Raw genomic sequence first — 23,786 nt, 5'->3', positions numbered from 1 at the left:
CACCATCCCTGTGGGTGTTCAAAAATGCATAGATGTGGCACTTTGGGACATGTTTTAGGAGGCCTGGTGGTGTTGGGTTGACAGTTGGACTTGATGATCCTAGAGGTCTTTTCCAACCTTAATTATTCCTGATTCTATGATTTTGGCTTGTAGAATGAAATAATAGGTGATAGCAGTTGATGACATCTGATTCATGTTTGGGAAGTGTTAAGTGGGCAAGATGTCTTACCCACTTAAGTCTTACCCAGAGCTGATATGCCAGCTTCCCGCAGTATTCTTTAGCTATTTCAGTGGTAATTAGAACCTTACGACAGAGCCTTAAACTCAAAGATTTTCACCTCACTCCTCCCAAGCATGGTCCAAAGAGAAGCCCGATTTGTTTGCTTCTCAGAGAGGGACTATGAAGGCATGATGTAGTCTGTAGGATACATTTATTCTCTTGCCATTGGCCTCTGTGATTTTTTGACTGAATTGCTTCATGCCCTCCCATTCTGTGTGCAGTTTATATAAAACTGGGGAAAGCTTTGTATGATGTTATGTCTCTGCTATTTAGTCTGTGGGCCTTCTACCTCAGTTAGAGGCCTTAGGCATTTCTACAGTACTGTTTTGTAATCTCACCGATCTTTTACCATTGCTGTGTCATGGAGTGTGCAGCTAACCACTGAAGAGGCAGTTGCAGCTGGAGAGGAGTCCAAAGGCTATGTTTTATCATTGCAAACTGGAACAGAATCACACCTGGATGTTCTTCTATAAAATAAATAGTTAAACGTGCCCTGCAATGTCATTAATAGTGCTGACATTTTATTAACAGAAGCAAAAGTCACTTTTATACCCTAACTTTAGGAATGCAGAAAAAAGGTGGTGTTAAAATTTAACTAGATTACATTTCACAGCATGAAAGATATTTGAAACGGTTGGGTGGCACAAATCTTTCTTCATCTTGCTATTGCATCTACTCTTCACATCTTTCTTACTTTAATTGAAGGCTTCCTTATGTTTGTTTTTCCAAAACCAGCCTGTTGAACACATTGTCAAAGTATCCAACTAAGGTCAGGGTTTAAAGAAATAAAATGCTTGGTGTTCACCTAGGGATTTCTTTACATATGTACAATAGGCAGGGCATACGTTGTGCTTTGAAGCGTGCTCTGTGAGCTTTTCTTTAACCTCTGCGTAGAGTTGTGGGAAAAACTCCCCAAAACATTCTGTATTCTCCATTTATTACACTTTTCCCTGAGGACTGGACAGTAATTGGTGCTCCAGAGGGAGGTGTTTGGTTAGACAAAGAATAGCATGATCTAGGAAAGCAAGTCCTGTGTCATGCTCCTTTTAAAAGAGGATGTTGCAATTGAAACTATTTCTAGACTTTTGTTTTCTTTGAAATAGTCCTGTTGCTGACTTAGGCTTATTCAGCTCTTCAGGACCCACTTCCAGTATTTTTGCTTATGAACATAGAGATTTTCCTTGACTCTAAAAGTGGAGTCAGTAATTTTATTTCTCAGTTCTCCTTTTAAAAGCATTGTTCCTCAGTTCAACCTAGAAATGTAAGAGGCTATAGGAGTTGAGGGAAGAGGGCCTAAGGAGAGCTCTGTGAAGGGGAATGGCGTGCCGATAGAGCAGTGCTATCTGGAGAATAGATAAATTTCCTAAATTAGGAAATTTCCTTTAGGAAAGGGATACCTTTCCCAAACACTAGGTGAAGTTCTTCCTTTTGGGTGCAGAGGCTACGCTGCTCTGGGCGATGTCGCTGGGGATACAAATGCTGGCAGGGGCTTGCAGAGAGACTGTCAAGTTTGCATTGTTTGCCTGCTTACCAGAGAAGGGAGGCTTCTCGGATATTTAGTGCCCCTCCAGTGCAATGCGTATTTAAAATCAATGACTCCTCAACCCTGTGTCCTTTCCAAGCACAGCTGCTTCCTTTCAGTGAAAGGCTGGAGAAGGGCCTGTTGGAAAACAGGTTTAGTTGCAGAAACTGTGTTCTTTTTTAAAAAATGCATGGTAGGATTAGGTGTGCCATTTTACAGAATGTTAAAATGCCCTGGAGGCTACTGCCGCTTTCCCCAGTGTCCGGAGGTGGGACCTCTCCCAGAGCGCGCCAGAGTAGGACTTTAGGAGCCCGGGGCGCACCTCAGAGAGTCGCTCTCTTGTCTCCCCATCTGGCAAGGTCGGGCTCGGCTGGCAGTGCAGCAGCACGTGGGCTCCGTTCTGGGCAGGTAGCTGTGCTGCCCTTTCCCACTGTACTGCATGTAAATCAACAGATGGCACTGGAAGCAGAAGTCTCTGGTACTCCTCCCTTTCCAGAATAAAGCAACTGATCTCCTGAATTCTGCTCTGTTTTCCTGTTTCTGCTGATGTGATTCTGTCATCTTGGTCAGGTCATGTTCAGCCAGAAGTGGTGTTTTGGTGATAATGGTGTTCTCACCGGTGTGAAAGCTGTTTTTTTTTTTTTCACAGCAGTTCTACACTCTTGGCTTAAAGGTCCCAAAGCTTAGGGTCCATTAGTCTGCTTTATGAGTTTGCTGGATCCCCTTCATTGAGAATGCTGCCTCCTACAAGCCTCCATCTGCGCTTCAGGAGCTGTATTCGCACAGAACATGCAGCTGTCTTAGTGCATACTGCTGAACCGCAGTGTCTGTGTTCTCTAGAGCTGTGGCGTCATCTTTTCACTGCTAGAGGCTTTCCATTTATGCATGTAACCATATCTCCTAATGAAGATTCTGGGGGAAGTGGCAGAATGGAGTCTTTGGAGGCTGTTCAGTTTTGGCTGAATTTTAATAAGGTGACAGCAAAACTGTCATCTTCAATTCTGGTAAATCCACTCTCTGCAGATGCTCTTTTTGGCATGCCACATTTTAGGCATTGCCTTCCACTTTAATTAGAAAAATCTGCCTTTGCTTGCTTCTTGATGGAGTTGGGTTGGTAATGTTGATACTTTTAAAGAGTCAAACTGGAATTAGAAGACAACAGTTTGGTAATAAGATTTGAAAAGCTCATCACTGAAAATTAGCGTGGGACCAGAGCTGTGATCCTAAAATTTGGGTAAATTTCTTCCCAGGTGAATGGGAAAACTAAATTTAGACTTAAAAGTTTTCTTGAGATTGATGGGAGAGAACTTACATCATGTCATATTGGTTCAATCTGCATGCGATCATCTTAAAGCTCTTTCCAACTTGCTAAAAGTGCTTTCATTCCAGAGCACAGAAATGCAGGAGTGAGAGTAGGTAGGAGTGTCTCTAGAGAATTATGGCATAAGTCACCTTTGGCAAGTGTATTTTGGGCTGTGTTACGGCCACCACTATTGTATTAGTTCTTTTCCTCTGAAGTGAGGGTCTGTGATGGCAAAATGGTTGGGAAACCTTTGTATGACAGTTCTGAGGAAAGGACTCTCACACAGGCTTACAAAGTGTCCGAAGCCTGAATGATAGGATTGCTGTGCTGCGAGCACTGGGGCTGGGTACCCTTCAGTTGTACGCATACTTTGCAGGCAGTTTGCTCTCTGCTGCAATGAGAGCAAATGTCTTAACACCATGGAAGCCATAGTGACTTCCTGTAAGCGTTGTGGGACCTCATTTAAATAAAGGCCTTTCTTATTTTAGGTGTGCTATGCTCAGTGTATACTCTGCTTGAGCATGTAATGGTCCGCAGTTGTGTTGCAGAGACCCTATAGTTGCCTAAAATGATTTCACTTCACATACAATGGCAAACTCCCGACCTCCAAAACAAACTAGCTTGAAAAGGGGTTTTTGTGGTTTTTTTTTTCTATCAACATGCTTTAAATCTGTAAGTCTCCACATGTGGTTTGTTTCACTTGAAAGTACATAGGAAATCCCCTTCTTCATAGGAAGGTTTTTGAGAATGAAAAAACTACTTAAATTTTAGTGGGGTAAATGCAAGTAGGAGTTCAGCCACCCCTAGAATTGCACTGCAGCTGTGAACACCTTGCTTTGGATATATCTACTGTTCTTCTGAAGTTCTTTCAAGCTTCTGACGTGAATTACAGGAACAGCCTGGTGGGCTTTTTGCTGCAAAGCTGTGGGTCAGTTTGTGCTCTGAATTTAATCCTCCTCCCTATGATCATCTTGCACCTGTACAGGAACCCCTGGAGGATATGATGTACTGATTGTGTATGCAAGTGACGCCACTGAATGGTGTCAATACCTCCAGAACCTCTTCCTCTTTACTCGGCACGTTCGAAAACATCGGATTCTGAGCTACCACCTGGAAGGCAAGTCTGCCATCTCCCACCAGGAGCTGGACCTGTTCAACAAAAGTCGGAGCATCATCCTTTTGCTGTCTGCTGAGCTGGTGGAGAATTTTTATCTCCCCCCCGTCCTGCAGAGCCTTCAGGAAGCTTTATGGCCCCCGTACAAAGTAGTCAAGCTGTTCTGCGGTGTTACGGACTGTGATGACTACTTGATGTTTTTCAAGGACTGGTCTCAGTGGCAAGAACTCACAAATGATGATGATCCTGATGCTTACCTTGCAGCTGTCAAGAAGGCTATTTCTGAAGGTAAGGTAGCAGCTGTGGAGTTGGGCTTCCTGGTCAGGGGCTGGAGGAGGGAGATATGTGACATTGTTTTTCCTTTTTTTAACACTGGAAATGTGTTTTACTGAAATAGAAGCTAAAGCAAATTGCACAATCCTTGTAAACGAGGAGGTTTTGCAAGCCAATTTTTCTATGCGTGGTCAATTGGTCCCTAATTCAGGAGAGATTACGAGTGACTCACAGAGATCTTCTGAATTTGGAGGTTATCTTAGGTGCCTGGTTTTAAATGCGAATCGAAAACAAAAACTGAGTATCTTTAAAGTTCTACCTGTAAATATTGTGCCCTGCAGTTTATTGATCCCAACTGATAGAAAATTATCTTTTCCTTCAGACTTTAATTTCTGTCATACCGGAACCAAAATGAGGTTGGCTAATATGTATTCTGTAGCACTGGGCAAAAAGTCAGAGATATAACCATACAGGTGACAGATTAGCTTGTTCCCTGTGATGGAATGGCAGAGATTCGTTGGAGAATTGGACTGACGGCTCTAAAAATAACCGAACCTGAGAGTGATAGAGGACTAACTAGCGCAGAAGTATTAACAGCTGGAGACTACAGAAGCCCAATTTACTGAGTTTTAATTGAGCCTAAACTTTCCTAAACTCAGAGGAGTGTGTGGTACTCCTTTCTCATAGTTTCTGTTGAAATGAAGGTGGAGAGTGCTGGGGAGTCGTGCTGGTCAGGATGTTTCTGTGACACCGCCATACTTAGGGTTATAGTGTTCTTTGTCAGCCTTAGCAGGATTGGAGTCCTGTGGCTGCATCTTGGATAAAGATTTATCTGTATTGAGTGGCATAAATGAGGCAGTGCAGTCTTCTGATGTGTCTGGTGTTGTGCACGTAAAGGTGCTTTAGGCCATGATAACAACGGCAGTAATCATGATGACAAATTTATGACAGTAAAAATAAATTTTGAGAGTCATGAGCTTGGCTGGAAGAGTCCCCTGAAAAAAGATGACTTGGGGATTGTGCGGAAGATGGCATTCTCAGGTAACCCGCTCACAACAGATGTTTCATAGTACCGTTCAAGCACCTACATAAACGAAAGTCTGCATCTCCCTTTCAAACACACCTAAAACATTTTGCTTTCCCAGTGGATAACCTAGGGCTAAGTAGTCTAGCTCCTTTGCTTTCAGCCTGGAAGAAGACAGAAAACAGGGGCTGGGCTTTTGTACTCTGAAAAATAAAACTGACCAGGGATTAAATTAGCTTTTCTGACACTTTCTGGCAAAAGTAAAAGTTTAGTTACTGTTTTCCTCCAAACTTGGGTCTAGAGCACGGCACCAATGTTCTACTGATTTATTTTTTTTTTTTTAATACGCTATTCAAAGTTAGGGAGGTTTAAACAACATCTCCCGGCATTGCTAGCGTTAATGATTTTATTTAATGTGTCTGAGGACTGTCAGAGTTATTTTAGGCCAGAGTAGGAGTAACTTATAGTGTAGCTGAAGAGTGTGTGAGAGTACAAAGGGATGTTGATCCTGAAATCTCTTCTCAGAGCCTGCTCTTGCCAGTGACTCTGGCCTGCTGCATTCTGAGGGCACAAAGCACGACGCAGGCTGAAGAAAGCCTCCTGCTTCTGTGCTGCGGGGGATTGGGAAGCATGTGTCTCTGTCCTTCATTAGATGGACTGGCTCTGGTGGGAGGTTTTAGGTAGCTAAGTGGATCCTTACTAGTGAGAGGCTTTCATCCATCTGGCTTGTTTTGGGTGTGTTAAAAATAAAAGAGAATTTGGGGTGAAGGGAAGGGGGCAGGCATGGGAATAGATCAGCTAGAAACCACTCTGGATCAACTGCTTCTCTATAGAGATATAAGCTGTGTTTGTCAAAGGGAAGCACACAAAATCTGATTTTTATACTGAGAAAGCTCATCTGTTGGCAGTGGTACGCTGAATGCGTAGCCTGTCAACCTAATTAAACTATAGAGCAGCCTCTCTCTTTGTCTTATGCAGTCAATTAATTGTATTAAGCTGACCTGGCTTTCTTCCTCCACTTCAAGTGGCTTCCCACAGGTGAGCTGGGGCTCTCTGTGCAGCTGGCTGCCCCATTGCACGTGGGGGCTGTGCCCGGGGGACATGCGTGCTGGATCTTCCCAGCACTTCTCAAAGCCCACCCGGGGAGGGGGCAGAGGTGGCTCTTACTAGCGGCGCTGTGATGTCTGTCCGAGCAACAGTGCTGTGCTGGCTGTCTGAGCAGGCGGGAAAGTGTGTCTTGTGCGCCTGGCTGTTTAGTGGGTTGCTGCCATGTATCTATGGCAAAACTTCTTTGGGGTACAGCACTACAGTCTGACTCTTCGTGGTTGGACGTAGAGTCCGCCTCCAGCGGTGTCATCTCTGCTGAAGGTTAGCATGTGCTGAAAACACTTGTGCTTTAGCTTTATGTAAATGGTGTTTTGAAAGGAAGATTGCACTTTGGATTTTTGTTGTCTCTACATAAAAAAACCACCCAGCTTATTTTCTGTTTTCTCACTTGAATGTCGTACATTATTCTGAAACTGACTTAAGTATATCTAGAAAATACTTGGCTCAGAGAAAAAGTGAGGTAAAACCAAACTCATTTGCTGTGGGGCCTGCTGTAGCATTTTCCGGATTCAGAATTTCTGTACTTCTCTTACTGTTATGGGAGCCCTACCTGGTGTGAGCTGTGAGCTGCATGCAAGAGTTGGGTAATGTCAGGCTGTTTCTTCATGCAGATCAGAGCAGTTGCCAAGGCAAGCCATCTGGTGTTACCCTGACTCTTATGAAGGAAGAACCTACTTAAGATAGGCTGGTTTCATGGCAAAAGTATTTGGATGAATGTATCAGCTCCTACCTCTGTGTGAGGGAAAAAATAACTAGGTGACCTCTTCCATCATGTGATTCTACAGACCAGGTTTTGTGAATGGCCTCAAATGCAAATGTTCTGATGCTTCCTCTGAAGAGAAGACAATCCCAGGTGTACATAGTTCCCTTTTTGGGTGAAGCTGAAAACTTTCTTCTTGGTTGGTAATAAAAAATTTAGCATCTGCCTTACAGTTTAGTTGCAGCTAACCCCAGTGTAAGTGACTTGAAGTAGGAGTGTTTGTGACAGCAGACCTCTCCCATAGAGAAACATAGCCTGTGCTCTGCTCCCAGGACTTCATTGTTAGGATTTTAGATGAAGGCTTTGAAGTCAGGAGCTCTTAGAGGGTCTCAGTTAAGTCCATTCTCTACAGCAGACTGTGGACTTTTCCCGAGTAAGGCAGCCCTCGGTTCCTACAGCACTTAGCAGAGAAAGTTTATGACCATATTTTAAATTATTTGTCTGGGTGTCTTCTTCTGGGAAGTACTTCTCTCCACATGTGTTCACCAGTACTTCTAACAGCAGTGTCAGCACACACTGAAAAACTAAGCCTGATGTAAAAATGACTGAGCTTCGGCTTCCTAATAGTTGAATCCTGAGCTAGTAGAGCTCAGGATACGACACAGGACATGGTGAAGGCAAATACCTCTCCAGAGCCTGCACACTGGTCCTACTCAGGCTGTGCTCTTGCCTCTAGTGCAGCTGTTCGGCTGTGGTTTTTTAGTGCATCATGGGAACATGACACCCCCAGACATCACATGCTGAAAGCTATTTTATTAGTTTGGTACGAATTCAGAAATGAGGAAGCACTCATCTAGCCTTGTTGAGAACTAACTGTACGTGAACGCTGACTCTTGCCCACTTGTAGATAGGGCATTTTTACTTCTGCAGTTTCTTGGTCCTGGCAAACTACAGAGGGCATGAAGGTTTCCATTTGCAGGCACTCCTGTTATCTGTGGGGAAGTGTTTCAGCCTATGCTATAACTGTGATAAGGACGTGGAAATGCTCAGGATGGCACTGTACAAGCCAGCTCAGGTCGGGCAGGGTGTAGTGATCAGCCAGGGTGTAGTGACCAGCCTGCTGCTTAAGCCCTCTTGTCTGGCTTGTGATACCACACCATGCTGTGCTGTGTGTGTTGGGCAGCTGGGAGTTTGTGCTGCACAGTTGGAGTCAGTGACCTTTCTCTTCCTCCTGTGTTCTCAAAGCTCAGTTGACATCTGTTTTGTTATGCACATTACAGTTTCTTCAGTATTTTTCAGCCCCTACCTATGTTGTCTTGAAAAGTTTCAGATTTCCTGCTTTAAAAGTTGATGTTGCCAAAACATTTACCAATTAATCTGTGGCTTTGAACTTTCTGTGCTCAAGCAAACTCTTGCAGGGAAAAGCCCAGGGAAGTTGACATCTGCCTGAGATTGCTAAGGTGATAACTGAATGTAACAGCAGCTGTTGAAGGATGCGTGCAGCCTTGGCTCAGCAGAGCTCTTCTGCAATGAAATGGACAAGAAAGAAAGATCAGTATCAGCAAACTTCTTGCAAAATAGGAGGGCCAGGAGTGGGGTAAGGAAGCATGCGGTGAATATGGAGGGCAGTGGGCAGTTAGAAGGAAGATCAGAGTTTTGCTGGAGCCCTGTAGATGAGGAAGAGCTGGAATGTTACTCCACCTAGTGAGGGGCTCATCAAGAGATGTCAGAGACCAAGGCAGTGAGCTTTTGTTGGGAGGAAAATGGCATAACAGAAATGGCATAAGCTGTTATCATTCTCACTCCTGTACGTGTCAAGGAATTGAATTAACTTCCCGGCTTTCTTCTGTTGCACTGGTGAAACCACAAATGAAACATGAGAGCATATCACAGAATCGCTCAGGTTGTAAGGGACCTCTTGAGATCACCTAGTCCAACCTCCCTGCTCAAGCATGGTCAGACAAAGTAGGTTGCCCAAGACCAGGTCCAGTCAGGTTTTGAATGTATCTGTGGGTGGAGACTTTACAACCTCTCTGAACAAGGTGTCCCACTGTTTGACCACCCTCAGAGTAACAAAGTGTGTTCTTGTGTTCAGGTAGAATTCCATGTGTTTCTGTTTTTGCCCCTTGCCTCTTCTCCTGTCAGTGGGCACTATGGAGAAGAGTCTGGCTTCCTCTTTCTCATTTCCTCCCATCAGATAAACACTGATAAGATCCCCCCAAGTCATCTTTTCTCCAGGCTGAAGAGTTCCTGCTCTTACAGCCTCTCCTCATATGAAAGGTGCTGTGGTCCTTTAATCATCTTTGTGGTCCTGTGCTGGACTCAAGCTGTAAATGTAAAGTAACCTTGGAATAGGCTACTTGGAGTTTGGGGTCAGGTTGGGCAGATGCATAATATAATCATCAAGTGTATCTCAACGCAGGGGGATGAAGTGGTAGTACACGGGAGATTCCCTTCAGCCTGACACTTCTGTAATTATTTGATTGCTAGCTTTTACTCATTGCTGCCATTTAGGGCTAGAGATGTAAACTCACCATGAATTTTTAAGTTTGGCAGAAGCTGCTCTTCTGTTACTTTGGGGGTTAATGACAAATGACCTGTTTAGTGATGATACATAACACACTCAATCTCAAGATTTCTGCCAAAAGGCAGGTTTCGTAGAATCACAGATGGGTGGGGTTGGAAGGGACCTCTGGAGATCATCCCATCCCACCCCCTGCTTGAGCAGGCACCCCCAGAGCAGGGGCCACAGGCGGGGTGTGATTGTCTCCAGGGAAGGGACTCCACAGCCTCTCTAGGCAGCCTGTGCCCCTGCTCTGGCACCCTCACAGGGAAGAAGTTTTTCCTCATATTCAGGTGGAACTTCCCATGTTCCAACTTGTGCCCGTTGCCCCTTGGCCTCTCCTTGGGCACCACTGAAAAGAGTCTGGCCCCATCCTCCTGACACCCACCCTTCAGACATTTATAAGCATTGATGAAATCCCCCCTCAGCCTTCTCTTCTCCAGGCTGAACAGACCCAGGTCTCTCAGCCTTTCCTCATAAGGGATGTGCTCCAGTCCCCTGATCACCTTCGTAGCTCTCTACTGGACTCTCTCCAGTGGTTCCCTGTCTTTCCTGAACTGGGGAGTCCAGAACTGGATGCAGCACTCCAGATGTGGCCTCACTAGGGCAGAGTAGAGGGGGAGGAGAACCTCCCTCGCCCTGCTGGCCACACTCCTTTTAATGCATCCCAGGATACTGTTGGCCGCCTTGGCTACAAGGGCATGTTGCTGGCTCGTGGTCAGCTTGCTGTCAACCAGCACTCCCAGGTCCTTCTCAGCAGAGACGCTTTCCAGCAGGTCAACCCCCAACCTGTACCAATGCATGGGGTTGTTCCTTCCCAGGTGCAGGACCTTACACCCACACTTGTTTAATTTCATGAGGTTCTCCTGGGCCCGGCTCTCCAGCCTGTCTGGGTCTCATTGGATGGCAGCACAGCCTTCTGGTGTATCAGCCACTCTTCCCAGTTTTGTATCATCAGCAAACTTGCTGAGGGCACACTCTGTCCCTTTGCCCAGGTCATTGATGAATATGTTGAACCCAGTACAACACCCAGTACAGACCGCTGGGGAGCACCACTAGTTACAGGCCTCCAACCAGACTCTGCCCTGTTGATCATGACCCCCTGAGCTCTGCCATTCAGCCAGTTCTCAATCCACCTCACCATCCACTCATCCAACCCGTACTTCCTAAGCTTACCTATGAGGGTGTTATGGGAGACAGTGTCAAAAGCCTTGCTGAAGTCGAGGTAAACAACATCCACTGCTCTCCCTCCATCTGCCCAGCCAGTCGTGCCATCATAGAAGACTGTCAGGGTGGTCAAGCATGATCTCCCCTTGGTGAATCCATGCTGACTGCTTCTGATAATCTTCTTTTCCTCTACATGCCTGGAGATGACCTCCAGAATGAACTGTTCCATCACCCTTCCAGGGATGGAGGTGAGGCTGACTGGCCTATAGTTTCCTGGGTCTTCCTTTTTGCCCTGTTTGAAGATTGGAGTGACATTTGCTGTCCTCCAGTCCTTGGCCACCTCTCCTGTCCTCCATGACCTTTCAAAGATGATGGAGATTTTTTCTGGAGTAGCTCATTGACCAATGGTCTTTCTGTGGAAGGGTGTCAAGAGTTTGTTCATTTTATTGCTTGGACAAACTCTGTGTTAGGCCTTGATGCAGTTATGACCTTCTGCTTTACCATGTAAGTGTTTCAGGACACAAGCACAGTGAAATCCAGTGTTACCTGGTATGTTGTCCTTTTACTTCTGATGTCCTGAGGAATGACAAAGCAAATACCATAACCTAGAAGAATAGCCTGTGGCTTTCATGGATAAATTTGAATGCTCTTTCCTTTCTTTCCCCCGCTTAGAATATGGTAACTCACACTGAATACTTTTAAGGGCAACTTTTCACTAGAAACCACAAAAACCACCAGACAGTAACAGAGCTGCACGCTTTAGCATAGGACAGTGGTGATTTAATCTCAGGTGCCTACTACAACAACTCATTGAGGTGCGGGTGCTTAGTACTGTACAGTGGCATTGGTAACTATTCCTCTGGCAGCTGCTACTGTGTCTATTGTGCTGTGCCTGTTTCTGGCAGGTAGCACTTCAGCCAGGACTACTTTGTCAGCCTAACACTGAGACTTGCAGGTGAGGCAGTAGTGAAGGGGATGCTGTAAACTGGGAACCGCAACCTCCCTCCCCACAGGTCCATTCTGTCCTGTAGGGGAACATGTTCCTCCCAGAGGAGGAGTGCTGTAGTGTGATTTCCAGTGCCTATGGAGTTTCCTCTTGCAGATAGAGGCAGAACAAGACCTGAATGCTGTAGCAGCTTGTTAAAATTCATAAAGCACAGCCATTGAGGAACAATAGATGCAAAAGGTAATGCTGCTAGGAAGAGGCATGACATCCCCAAGTACTTTATGGGAAAGTTGTGCCACCCCTTGAATGATACATCCTGGAAATGAAGCAGCCAAAAAGAGTTCTGTGAGTTAATTTGACATCCCTGGTCATCATCTTAGAGAAGGATCATGAAGCTATGCCAGATCAATGCCTCTATGAAACTACCTCCTTAATCTCTGGCCTTACAGAAAGTGGTGCTCTGGGACCTGTTACGTTGCTAGAGAGCTAATACTGTATCTCTGAGGCTCCTGCTCGTAAGCAGACTCCAGTTCAGGCAGCTCTAACTTACTGCGGTGTTCCTCTAGCCCTGTTGGAGTCTCTTTACTTGTCTGTATGAGATTCTAGATGAGCTCCTAGCATTGTAGTTTCCTCACCATCTGATCTCTTCAAGCCCTCATACTGTGGTCCCATGTCCTCACAATGTTCCTGAAGAGCCTCCCGTCCCATGGATGCAACTGCCATTCTCTGCAGGATCTATTTTGGCCCTTAAGAGGTTTTAGAAACTGCAGATTGGATGTGGATGCCTATGCCAAGTTTGTTATCTCTGCTTGCATGTTTGGAGTCTGGATATCAGAAGTACAGTAAAGGAAGCAAGCTGGAGGTAGGAAGGGACAGGAATCGGTGTACACACCTAAAGAGAGAGAGGAATATGAAGCTGGGGACCATTTGGTGTGTAGTCCTATTGTAGAGAATTACATCCAGCATTTATTTCTGCCAGCTTATTGGAGTGGCCTCGAAGATGTGAAGTAGCATGATTATCTGCTGTGCTGCAGGCTTCCCTCCTGGCCTTGCTCTTCCCCCCACCCCTCTTTGAAGGGGCAAAATTAAGTGAATTCTTAAAGCTGTGTTTTTTCTGTTATATTGTGTTGAAATAGAAGATATGCTTCTTTGACCCTGCTCTTTGAAGAGGAACGGGTGAGGTATTAGTCAGCCCTCTGGGTGCAACGAGAGTCTGCTTCATTATGTGGGAGCTCTGCAGCCTGGCTGGTTCTCACTGCCTGTCAAGGAGAGGAAACTGTGACGCTCTTGCACAGGAGTTAAGGTTGAGAGAACATACTGGTAGCATGCCCTTTCTTGCACATGGTTATAAACGACTGACACTGGAAAGGCAGAAACTTCAAAAAGCTGGTTAAGCAATCAGAGAAACCTTAACTAAGACCCCAAGTGATATAGAGAGAAATGCATGAATGTCCTTCTCTGTCTGTAGCAAACGGGACTGAGGAGTTGAAATAGTCTTCCCAGCTGCAGGATGGATGCACTGGTAGTCATCAGGGTGCTTCATAAAGTCCCAGTTTATGCACATTAAAAGCAATACTTCACGGCTTGTCTTTCATGACAGTGTGAGTTTCAAGCAGTGCTAGCATAGGTGCATACTAGCTTTCTAGACAGAGACAATGAAATGATAGCCTGGAACTAGTAAAGTACAGAAGCTGGTGTGCTTAGGAAGTGTCCGGCTACAATATACTTCATGCACATTGCAAATTCTAATCATATTTCGCTGTAGCTTATAGTATGATATAGCTTATGATGATGAGTTTAGAGTATGCTAATCTCCCTACAGGTTGCTTTAAGGTAGTAACTAAGCCTAATTCTGTGTCAATGTGAACTGCAAGGATTTAAAACACCTGCTTAAAATAAGAGCCTGGTGACCATCACTGGTGGCTTCTTCCAAGTTTGGAACAGCTGAAGTAATTTCTGCAAAATCTTTGCAGAAGCGTGTGCTCAAAGCAAAGATGCTTTACAGAGCAGGTCTGAAGAGGTGTGTGAGGCAGGTTTCAGGTTGTTTCAAAGACCTTTATTGTGTGCTTGGACAGTTGTTTTGCTTCTAGGGTTGCATTCTGTAGGATTTTCTTGGCTGTTCATTATTACCACAGAAAACTTTTGATACATTTTTCAAAAGTGACTTGAGAATAATAGTGGATCTTGAGTTTCCCAGGGGGAGGTTTTGTCTGTGGCACAGGCTGGCCTTAGCATGGACTGCCACAGAAGTGAGCAGTCTGCGCCATTTTCCACCTTTCCCCTGGCTGGATGATCTGGTGTGGCACTGGACCGCAAGGGTGGTATTCCAAGAGGGACCATTTGAAGGAGAGGGAGGGCAGGACTGCCCTTTCAGTAGTAACGTGGCCTTAGGTCTACTGAAGCCACTTGTGGAACCGCACCTTTGGTCAAGCAGTGATCTCCTGGTGCGACGTTTCTCCCCAGCTCTCTTAGGTGGAGTTCCAGCTTTGTGGGCTTTTATGTGGACAGTCTTTTCTGTCATGTGAGTGTTATGCATTGTGTTTAAACTGAAGCAAGGAGATAGTGCAAGAGGAGAGATAACATCAGCATCCATGGTGATTAGTTGGACATTCATGTTTCTTTCCTGTGGTTGCTCAGGAAGACTCGCATCAGTGATGATGTAGTGTGATTCTTGGCACCCTCAAAAATCAGCAGCCATGCATACGCTTTTTCAGTATGTGTTGTCTCCTACTGGCACAGGTGGTTGAAGTGAACAATTCCAGGCTTTCCTTCTTGAAATTTTGGTCACGTACACAGTGTCTGTTTTCTGGGTGCCCAGGACCCTGCATCTTCATCAGAAGCTCTTTTCCGTCTCTGTCCTGTTCCTGTGCACCCCAGCTAGTTCTTCAGCTTTATACACTTAACTCTGTTGCAGATTAGAGTGAGTTGGCTTGCAGTTTCTGAACCATAATAGCCAGGCATGCTTTTAGCTTGAGGCAGACGTAGTGTGGTACATGTTTGCTTGAACCTTAGCGAAAGAAGTAGAAGCTAAATGCACTTTGCATTTGTAGCGTGCTCTACATATGGTCAGCTAAACTATGTTATCCCTGTGTTATGGGGGGGACCCCGCATTTCACCCCTGAGCTGGCAGCTACTGTCTTTGCAGGAGGTATGACTGAAATGTACAGATGTTCCTCCTCACCCTGAAGTTCAGGGCCTGGCAGCTTAGCTTACACCCCCGTTGTCAGCTGCTGAAGCAGAGATCCTGGTCCTGCGTCTCGCTGATGCGGCCAAACACGTACTCCTTTCCATTGGTTCTGCTGTGTGGGCCGTAGCCTCCAATGAAGTAAAGACAAGAAGGGGAAACAGGAAGGGGAAAGAGGGCTGTGATGGGTGCAGTTGTATTTTAAACTGCTATAGCTCTTTCTGTTGTGAACATCTGCCCCCAGACGAATGCACAGTCTTGGGGTTTGGGGTGTTTTTTTTTTGCAGCTCATCAGACCCACTAAGCCAGGATGACTCTCTGGAGTGAGAGGTGTGTGTTTGAGCTGAAACAGAGTCTTTTCTGGACAAGTAACAGGGCTGTAGGGTTACTCATGTGCTTTATTAGGTTATAGTGGAAGAAGACATTTCTTCCTGTGCAAGGTTGTCTGATGAGGTTTCTAAGAGCAGGATTTGGCACAATCTCTGAACAATATTTTGAGGGGTCTGTATTTGGGGAATGTCTGCCTGTTACTGAGGTTGGAGGAAAACCCGTGCTGGATTCAGACCATGTGCTTTCCCTGAGGTCTTGCATGTTGCAGCTGTAAGAGTCACTGTTACCTCGGGTGTATCCAGTTCTTGACATTAAAGGTCCTGCTCTCAGCGCAGGGCTGCTAGTGAATGAACAAGAGCTTTAAGTTTGGAAGAGTTTTGTGGGAGATCACAAATTGAAATTGCCTCTTTAATCTGTGATAGGATTACTGAGTATTTTCTTGTCATCCTGGGGAAATTACTGAGCTTCTGTGAAACTTCCCTGTGCTTAAGATCTTTGTGGATGGTGCCTTCATGTAACCTACAGCATTACAGACCAAGAGCGTACCTTCCTGAGCTCCTGAGGAAAAGGAAGCTGCAGACCAGAGATCCCAAACTGAACTATAAGAGCACATCCAGTAGTCATCTGGAGTCAGGGCAGAGGAGGCTGAGGAGCGTTGCTGGGGCAGATGATGTGTGGTGGGGTGTTACCGGGCTGTTACCTGTGTGGCACTGTATCCATGACAAGAATTCCAGTAGAGTGTTAATCCAGTTTGAATTTCCATTCATTGCTAATGCAGGAAGGACTGCCCATCTGGGATTCCCACCCCTGCTTCTGCACATCAGGAAATGTCAGGTGAGGTGCGATGGTTATAGGCAATGGTCTGATCACAGTTGCTTCGCAGCTGACTTTGCCTCCTCAGTCCCATTTTTCATCTGACAATAATGAGTGCCAGGAATACTTAAAAACTGAGCCCAGCCCGAGCAGCCAACTGGAAGTTACTGGTGACATTTGTCCCTAAAGTGGAATATTCCCACAGAAGGTACCTTTGATCCTGCAGGTTACCTTCGTGTTCTCTGCCAATTCCCCATCTGCTTGAGGTTTTTGTTTTACCGCTCTTTTCTAGTGTCTGGCATTTTTTCCATATCTTTTTTTTTGTTCTTGCTTTCTCTTCTGGTTCACTTCCACTCCTGTGGCTTTTCAGACTTTCCTTTCTTAACCTCACTGTTCTCAGAATTGTGTGCTGTTTCCTGTTCCTGCAACCCAGCTATGGTATTTATTGGTGGCTTTCTCATCCCTACCCTCCAGTATTTACAGGAGTGACATGGAGTTACCTTTGGCATTGTAAACACCTTTTGGTGACTCAGTTTTCTCCAAATCCTTTTTGTTTCAAAGATGAAATTAAAAAATAACTTGGAAGCAGCATTTGGGAATACTGAACCAAGAAAAATGAACAGGTTCATTCACTTGGGTTTAGTTTTCATTTAGATCACGAAAGCCTCTTGCACTCCACTGCAAAGACATTTTTTCCCTTTCAGTTACATGCTTGTAATTCTAAAATATAATGAAGGAAACCTGTTCCTTGATGGAATTATGTCAATCATGAGACCTGGATGAGATGTATTTTATAGAGAAACTGTGGAGTAATATATGTTTTTGAGTATTAAGGCTATATGTTGTCTTAGCAGGTTAGAAAGGTAAAAACTGTACCTTCTGGCTTCTACAACTTGCTGAAACACTAGGCTTTTAATAACTCAGTTGTATTCTTTGTAAGGATACAGCTTCCTTAAGAGATGCATGAGTGTGTGTGCACACGCTGGCTCGAGCAAAACTTGGTGTAGTAAAATACAGCTATTTTCCTTGACAGAGAATGAGACCTAGTTTATTGTAACTTCAAACTTCACAGGACAAATGAAATGTGACCACTTTCTTTGTGGAACTGAAAAATCTGTTTTTAGGTGCCATGCTTGTAGATGTGCTGCTTTGGAGAGAAGGGGGAGATGTCCCATACTTCCATACCTTACTTGTTCTGTATAGACAATTTTATTCAGCTTTAAATTTCCCTGTGTTTTTTTCCTTCTCACTTGCTGCTTTTCTGCATGCTTCACTCTGTTGAAAGGGGAAATGTCACTAGAGTGTAACCTAGTTTTGAGGGGTTATCACAAGATGTTTCACTGCTGAGTGTGTATCTCCTTGATAAAGCAGGGGCTGTGAGGCTAGTATGATGAAAGATAGCTTTCCCTGCTTTCCCCGACTCCTTTGTCGGAACTCTGCCTGCTTCTTGGAAATGCAGCTGGAGTTCCTCTGGGAGACTTAATGTCCTTGTTTGCACTTGGAAAAGGAGGCTGGCCAGGTGCAATCTTCAGATGATAGCAGAAGCAATCTTTGAGGGCCTCCCCTCTTGCTCTGGGTGTAGTGAGGTGAAAACCTGAGGCCTCATGAAGGCTAGTTTCCGTGGCTGGTGAGTTAGCTGGTCGATGGACGAGTAGAAAGTGTTCATGGGTGCCAGCAACAGCGTAGTCCGCACGTGCAGAACCTATAGGGACGAGCTGTTGCCCACTTGTGCCGTTTGCATTGATATCTGGATGACAGAGCGGTCTGGAGAGGCTGCTGACTCCTTCCGAGCATTCACGTGTCCTGTGGTGAAGGGCTGACTTCTGAGAAACCACAGCTGTCGGCTCCATGCCGATAGCCCGCCAGCTTAGCCAGGAGGAAATGGATGACAGAGCGAGTTGTGTGTGCTCTACAGCAACAGGTCAAAAAACTGGCTGCTTCATATTAGTTTCTAAAGTGGCTGAGTGGCTTGTGAAGTACGTGGCCATGCCTTTGTTTCCTCTGGGCTTTTCCTGGGAGTGAGTTTCTGCAGGGTAGCTGTGTGGGGAGCCCAGCAGGGCAGGCGAGCAGGCTGGCACGGGGCTGCTCTCCCCAGCTCAGCTACTGATGCTTCCTGGAGCGGGGGCATGTTCTTTGGGGGAAATGTGGTTGGGTTTCTTGGACCACATCTCCTCCCCTTGCTGCTGTTTTCACAAGTACTTCACAGACTGTCAAGTGGGGCCTGAGGTAGCCTTTGTTTAAAGGTGAACAGAAAAGCCCTCCAGTCAAGGCAGAGCTGTTTATAACCACGAGCTGTTGACCTACAGGAGCTGCTCATGGAGAAGATCAATTCAGGTATTCACATAACTTGCTAATGAGTCTGATCTTCTCAGTTAAGGCCTCTCTAGCCTGGGTATCATTACAACGATGTAATTGCTGAATCTATATATTGTCATTACTCAAGTATCTTAGTGAGTGGGAAGCCTGATCTAATGACACGTCCCTTTAGAGCGTGGATATTATAAAATGTAATGGGATGGTTTCCTCTTCCAGTGCTTGCATGTACACAAGTCAGTAGCCATGACTGGAGCTTGCAAGATGACCATAACATCACTTCGTTACTTATGTGGGAAGTTGGTAATTTGCAATTTCAGAATTTTCTGAACGAAAAAACAGATGAATAATTCATACCCGAAACTCCGAGTGCCTGTTCTGTCAGCTCAGCTGTTAATCCAGTTACTGATTAACATTGCTTGTTTCTTCCCATATTACCTAATAGCTCTGTTCTTACATATGACATCCGGGCAGTCAACTCTGTTGCAAGAATGCAGAAGTGCATGACAGGATCAGGCAATGCCAGAATTTCTTAAAAGCTCAAGTTATTCTTTATCTATTAATTTGTTTCTAGTATCAAATAACATCAGTGAAGCAGAGAGACCAGGGGGGCTTGTTTTCTCCTTACTCCCCTCTTACCCTTGTGTACTGTAGATGTTGTAGCTGAGACCCACAGCTTTAGGTTTTGTTTTCCTCTGAAGTGGAACATATGTTGGGTAAATAAGGTACAAATTACCACACTAATGGTTCCATATTGGGGTGGGGATGATGCCCTTAGCGTCAGGACGCTGGCAAGTGTCAGCTTGCATATATTTTCCAGGAACGTTAGTGCTTTGCTGTAATTTGGTCATCATTGGCTATCTTTTATCTGGGGTGAGTTTAGTCTTTCTGATTTAGTCATATTGGAAGTAACCAACAGAGATTACAGAGACAGTAACAGTCTAGTTACTAGTACTAGTAACAGTTCTAGTAACAGTGGCCTCTTCTCCTCCTCCCCAAAAGACATGGTGTCTTGCTCTTCGTATGCTGAATGCCTGACATGATAGCTATCATGTAAGGGAAGGACGTGGTGCCAGTGCTTTTTTTTCCTCCTGGGCAGCCAGGCACTCCCAGGTGGGAGTAGTCCACCTTTCTCTAAGAGAAGGGTTTCCAAAACTGGGGTCTGGCTCTTGCAGCTGATGACTTTGGACAGTAACGATTAAAATACTGAGTTAAGGAATTGAAAACCTCAGTTCATTTTCTGTAATACTTAGCACCACTGTCTGAAAATCCAAAAGATCACCTTCAGTACATAGCCTTGTGTCAAAGTAGTTTCATAGTCAAATCTGCAAATTTGTGTTGGTGCAATATTAAAATATATTTGCTAAATTACATGTACTGTTTTAGGTTTGTTTAAGAAATATTGATGTTGTTGGTGATGCCTTACTTGAACTTTACAGAGCTGCCGATTTTTCTCTACTCTTTCTACAGCAAACATTAAATCAGCAATCTACTTGTACTCACATGAGTAGGCTTACTTGCCATGTGGAGTGATTCACAAAGTTAAGCATATGTGCACCACTATATTTGACAAAAATTTCAGCTGAATGACTTGCTAAAATTTTGTGGCATTAAACCCATCTCCTGAAAGCAAAGTTGCGTTTGTATAATTCATAAAATACCACTTAAATGTATAGAAAATGTATTTTAAAAATGCATGAGAAAGAATTTAAAATATCCTCAGTTTAAGACTTTGGAATAAATAATGATAATGAAGTAGTCTGGTTTTAAATTCCTGGCTGACTGCTAGCTTCACTGTTTGAAACTAGCAGGACATGAACTCCTAATAGAAGCCTGCTGTAATAACTTTGGCTCACCTGATTTGTGGAAACCTGATGTACTCAGAGATTGGGGGATTCTGAGCAAAACCTGGATTGTTGGCGGCTTCACTGTATGGATCCCACAGGTTAGACAGTGCGGTTGGTCACTTAGGTCTTTGTCATCGGGACTGAGCATTTTGAATATAATGTTTCTTGCTAATATAAGAACTCTGCCACTCCACATCTGAGATCTAATCTAGTAAATAGTACTGCTCTTTATAGGTGTGTTTTACAGTAAGTAGTAAATAACAAATAACTTCCAAAATGTCCTAAATCCTTGACTGCTCCGCAGTTTTCCAAGGTTTGAAAAATTATGGCCTTGGGAATAGAGTTTTAAGAGTTCATGCCAGTCTTCTGAGAAGGGGAAGTCAGTGACTTTCACCCCATGTTTTGGGAGACAGGGGGGAAAAAAGGTGTGAATCAAAAGGTAGAAACTAGATAAGAAAGCGTTCTCTCCTAAGTAGATACAAAATAATCTGTTGTTTCCTTTCTCTAGTTGGGAAAAGTATTTCCTGGCAGGGGTATGAGACCTGTGATCTATTTTAATGCTTGCTAGGTTTTTTTGCAGCCGGTGGTATCCATTCAGTTTCTTTGCTCTTCCATCAATATCTGTGCTGTTACTGGGAAACAGGAATGAGAACATAGTTTTGTATACACAGATTTTAGGGTTACATGTGTTTACTTCTACTCTTGGATCTGTTTAGGTAGAGTACTGTTACTCTTCAATGCAAGAGCTCTGACACATTTCCATTTCACTCTTGTATAGATAGAGGAGCTTATAGCTCTTGCTCGAGGAACAGGATCCCTTTAGACTACTGCCTCATGTCGTATTTTGTTGACACAATAATGAATGTGGGAGTTGGGGTGAAAAACTTAAGCAGGATCCAGAAAACTAAAGATACTACTGAAATGAAAGAAAAGTTGTTTTTCTTCATTTACTTTAGGAGAGGAAGACTGAAGGCTGCTGCCCATCCTCTAGTGTACTCAGAGCACAGCTGAGTCAGATGAATCCAGTTGCCGATCATTCTTATATTAGACATTGACACACTAATTTTCCTGTCTAACATGAGAGGGGACTATCTCAGCAAAGAGTGGCATTGTTGTTTGTTTTGTAAGCATGTTCTGTGCTATTCCAGCGCTTTTGTGTCTTTGTGAATGTTCCCCAGCAATCCCCTTCAGCGAAAAGAAGAGGAAGTTCTGTAGTTTCCCTTTCTTCATTTAGATCCCCTTTTCTGAGCATTACTTTGAGAAGAATAGTAAGTTCCACCCCACCACCTCCCTGGCTGTTTCTCAGGATAGATGTGTATGATATGCATTTTCAGCAAAGGGGAGTGATGTGACAGGACTCTCTATGCTTTATTTTAGACTCGGGCTGTGACTCTGTGACTGATACAGAAACAGAAGACGAGAAGAACCCAGTTTACTCGCACAGAGTTGCCATGAGTGAAGAACATGGATCATCCAAGAGCACTGGGGACCATCCGGTGGTGCAGCCTGACCGCATACGGTGTGGGGTACTGTATGTCCACTCCTTGGGCCACAGTCTTACTGTCGGCTGGTGCAACCCATGATGCTGCTCTGTAATGGACAGCCTTACAGGCCTGGGAATTAGTCCCTAATTCCTTTTCTGACACCTTCCCTCTCAGCCCTCTGTCATCAATGTCTCTGTTTCATGAGCTTGATTCCCTGGGCCCAAAAATAGCTTGGTAACATACAGTGCCTGGTGTTGTCTAGGCTGCAATGTCACTTATTGACACATGGTGTCATTTATGTAGCTGCTTGTCTTGTGCGCTGTGAGACAGGTTCATGCTCTTGACTTCCCATCTCCCATTCTGGTGAGATTTAGGGGTGGCAAGTGGAGTGAGGTGATTGTAATGAACCAATTAACTCCACAGCCTGGATGCAGTCTAATACAGTAATTCGGGTGCGTGTCCTGCAGGTGACTCTGAAGAGCTTGGATCATGGCTTCTGTCTGAAAAACAGCATTTCTTAGTATAGCATCCCCTCTGATGGAAAAGGTCTAAGTTTATTCTTTTGTTTGTGTTTAGAACGAGGCTGTGCTGCTTGAGGGAAGAGACTGATTGAGTTGAAACTAAAACATTACACAAATCTAGCTTTAATCAGTTTATAAGTCTAGCTGACAAAATCTGGAGTTTTATCACCTTAATGCATGTGTCTATGCTGCTGCAAGCTGTAACGGCAGTCACCTGCCCAGTTACTCCATGACTGGAAGATGCTCCTGAAAACCATTCAGGACTGAAAATGACAGATGAGAATTTGTGTTAGTTGCAATGACACCGAATCCCTAGAAAAAGAACTTAACAAAGTAAATGTTCTTCTGTTGTGAACCTGCATGTTGTAATACCTTTTCTCTTAGGTGCAGACAACGGTTTATATTATCATGAAATGTAAACTAGATGGCGAAGTGAGAACTGAAGTTGAATTCTCTCCAGAGAATGCATCATCTGTTCGTGTGCCAGCTGAGATGGAGAATGAGTACACAATCTCTGTGGAGGCTCCAAGTAAGCTGGACTGAGATTTTCCCGCCCTCCTCCTCCCATTGCTTCCTTTCTGTCTCAACCTGCCTGTCCTGAAAAGCGTCAGAGGAACAAGGGTTAAAGCTGTAATGCAGAAAAGCTTGAAGCCAGGAAATCTTGAACTTGCATTCTCATCTGTGATACTTTTGTGATGAGGAACTGAGATAGGCTGCTGCTTGGGGGCTCTGTTTTCCCCTCAGCAGTGGCAAGGTTGCAGTGTGGAAACACCTTACTGGGAGTTCTGAGGGCAGACTGCAGTTTCTAAACCCCTTGTAACTTAACTGTGTGTTATAACCACCAGCACATTAGCATTGGCAAGGGCACTAAGTGAAAGTAAGTGCCAGTAAATAATTGCATGACTATAACAGCACGTGCTTAATGCGTGATGATCTCTGCGATCAGAGCTGAAACTATTTATCCTGGCTTGCCTTTCAATTTAGATACCTTCTGTCACTCCAGATACTTACATTTACAAAACTGTAGGTTGTCTAAACGTTAGGTTCACTAAATTTAGGGGCAAGATTTCAGAGCTTTGCAGATTGATAGTAGTTTCCCAGCATGATTTTATTTAATCTCCTTTGGTCTGTCCTCTTGAAGAGTCATTGTGCCGTCTCTGAGAATAGAGGCTAATAGTCATTATAGCAACTCCAGTAAAGCCAGCGAGGTGAATTGATTTAAAGGAGGTGACCTCACCCACATAAAAATGGTCAACTTAATATGTCTTAAATCAAGAGTTATACTTTAAACATGG

At 44.5% G+C, this 23,786-nt stretch overlaps 1 protein-coding gene across 2 annotated transcripts in view; it reads left to right on the top strand.

Moving 5' to 3' along the window:
* The window catches only part of PIK3AP1 (phosphoinositide-3-kinase adaptor protein 1), a 51,851-nt gene that overhangs the window by 2,395 nt on the left and 25,670 nt on the right, over positions 1-23,786 (top strand). The window contains exons 2-4 of one of the 2 annotated variants that reach the window (XM_064463655.1): positions 4,091-4,507; positions 21,864-22,012; positions 22,876-23,020. In XM_064463655.1, coding sequence (XP_064319725.1) covers positions 4,091-4,507; positions 21,864-22,012; positions 22,876-23,020 — 711 coding nt within the window. Of the gene's footprint in view, positions 1-4,090; positions 4,508-18,520; positions 18,661-21,863; positions 22,013-22,875; positions 23,021-23,786 lie in introns of those variants that run through there. The other variant, XM_064463656.1, reaches the window with a different exon arrangement.

This window comes from Phalacrocorax carbo, chromosome 12 (assembly GCF_963921805.1).
Source record: "Phalacrocorax carbo chromosome 12, bPhaCar2.1, whole genome shotgun sequence".
NCBI lineage: Eukaryota > Metazoa > Chordata > Aves > Suliformes > Phalacrocoracidae > Phalacrocorax > Phalacrocorax carbo.
Note: the sequence above shows the minus strand (reverse complement) of the source record. Positions and strands in the feature narration are given on the sequence as shown.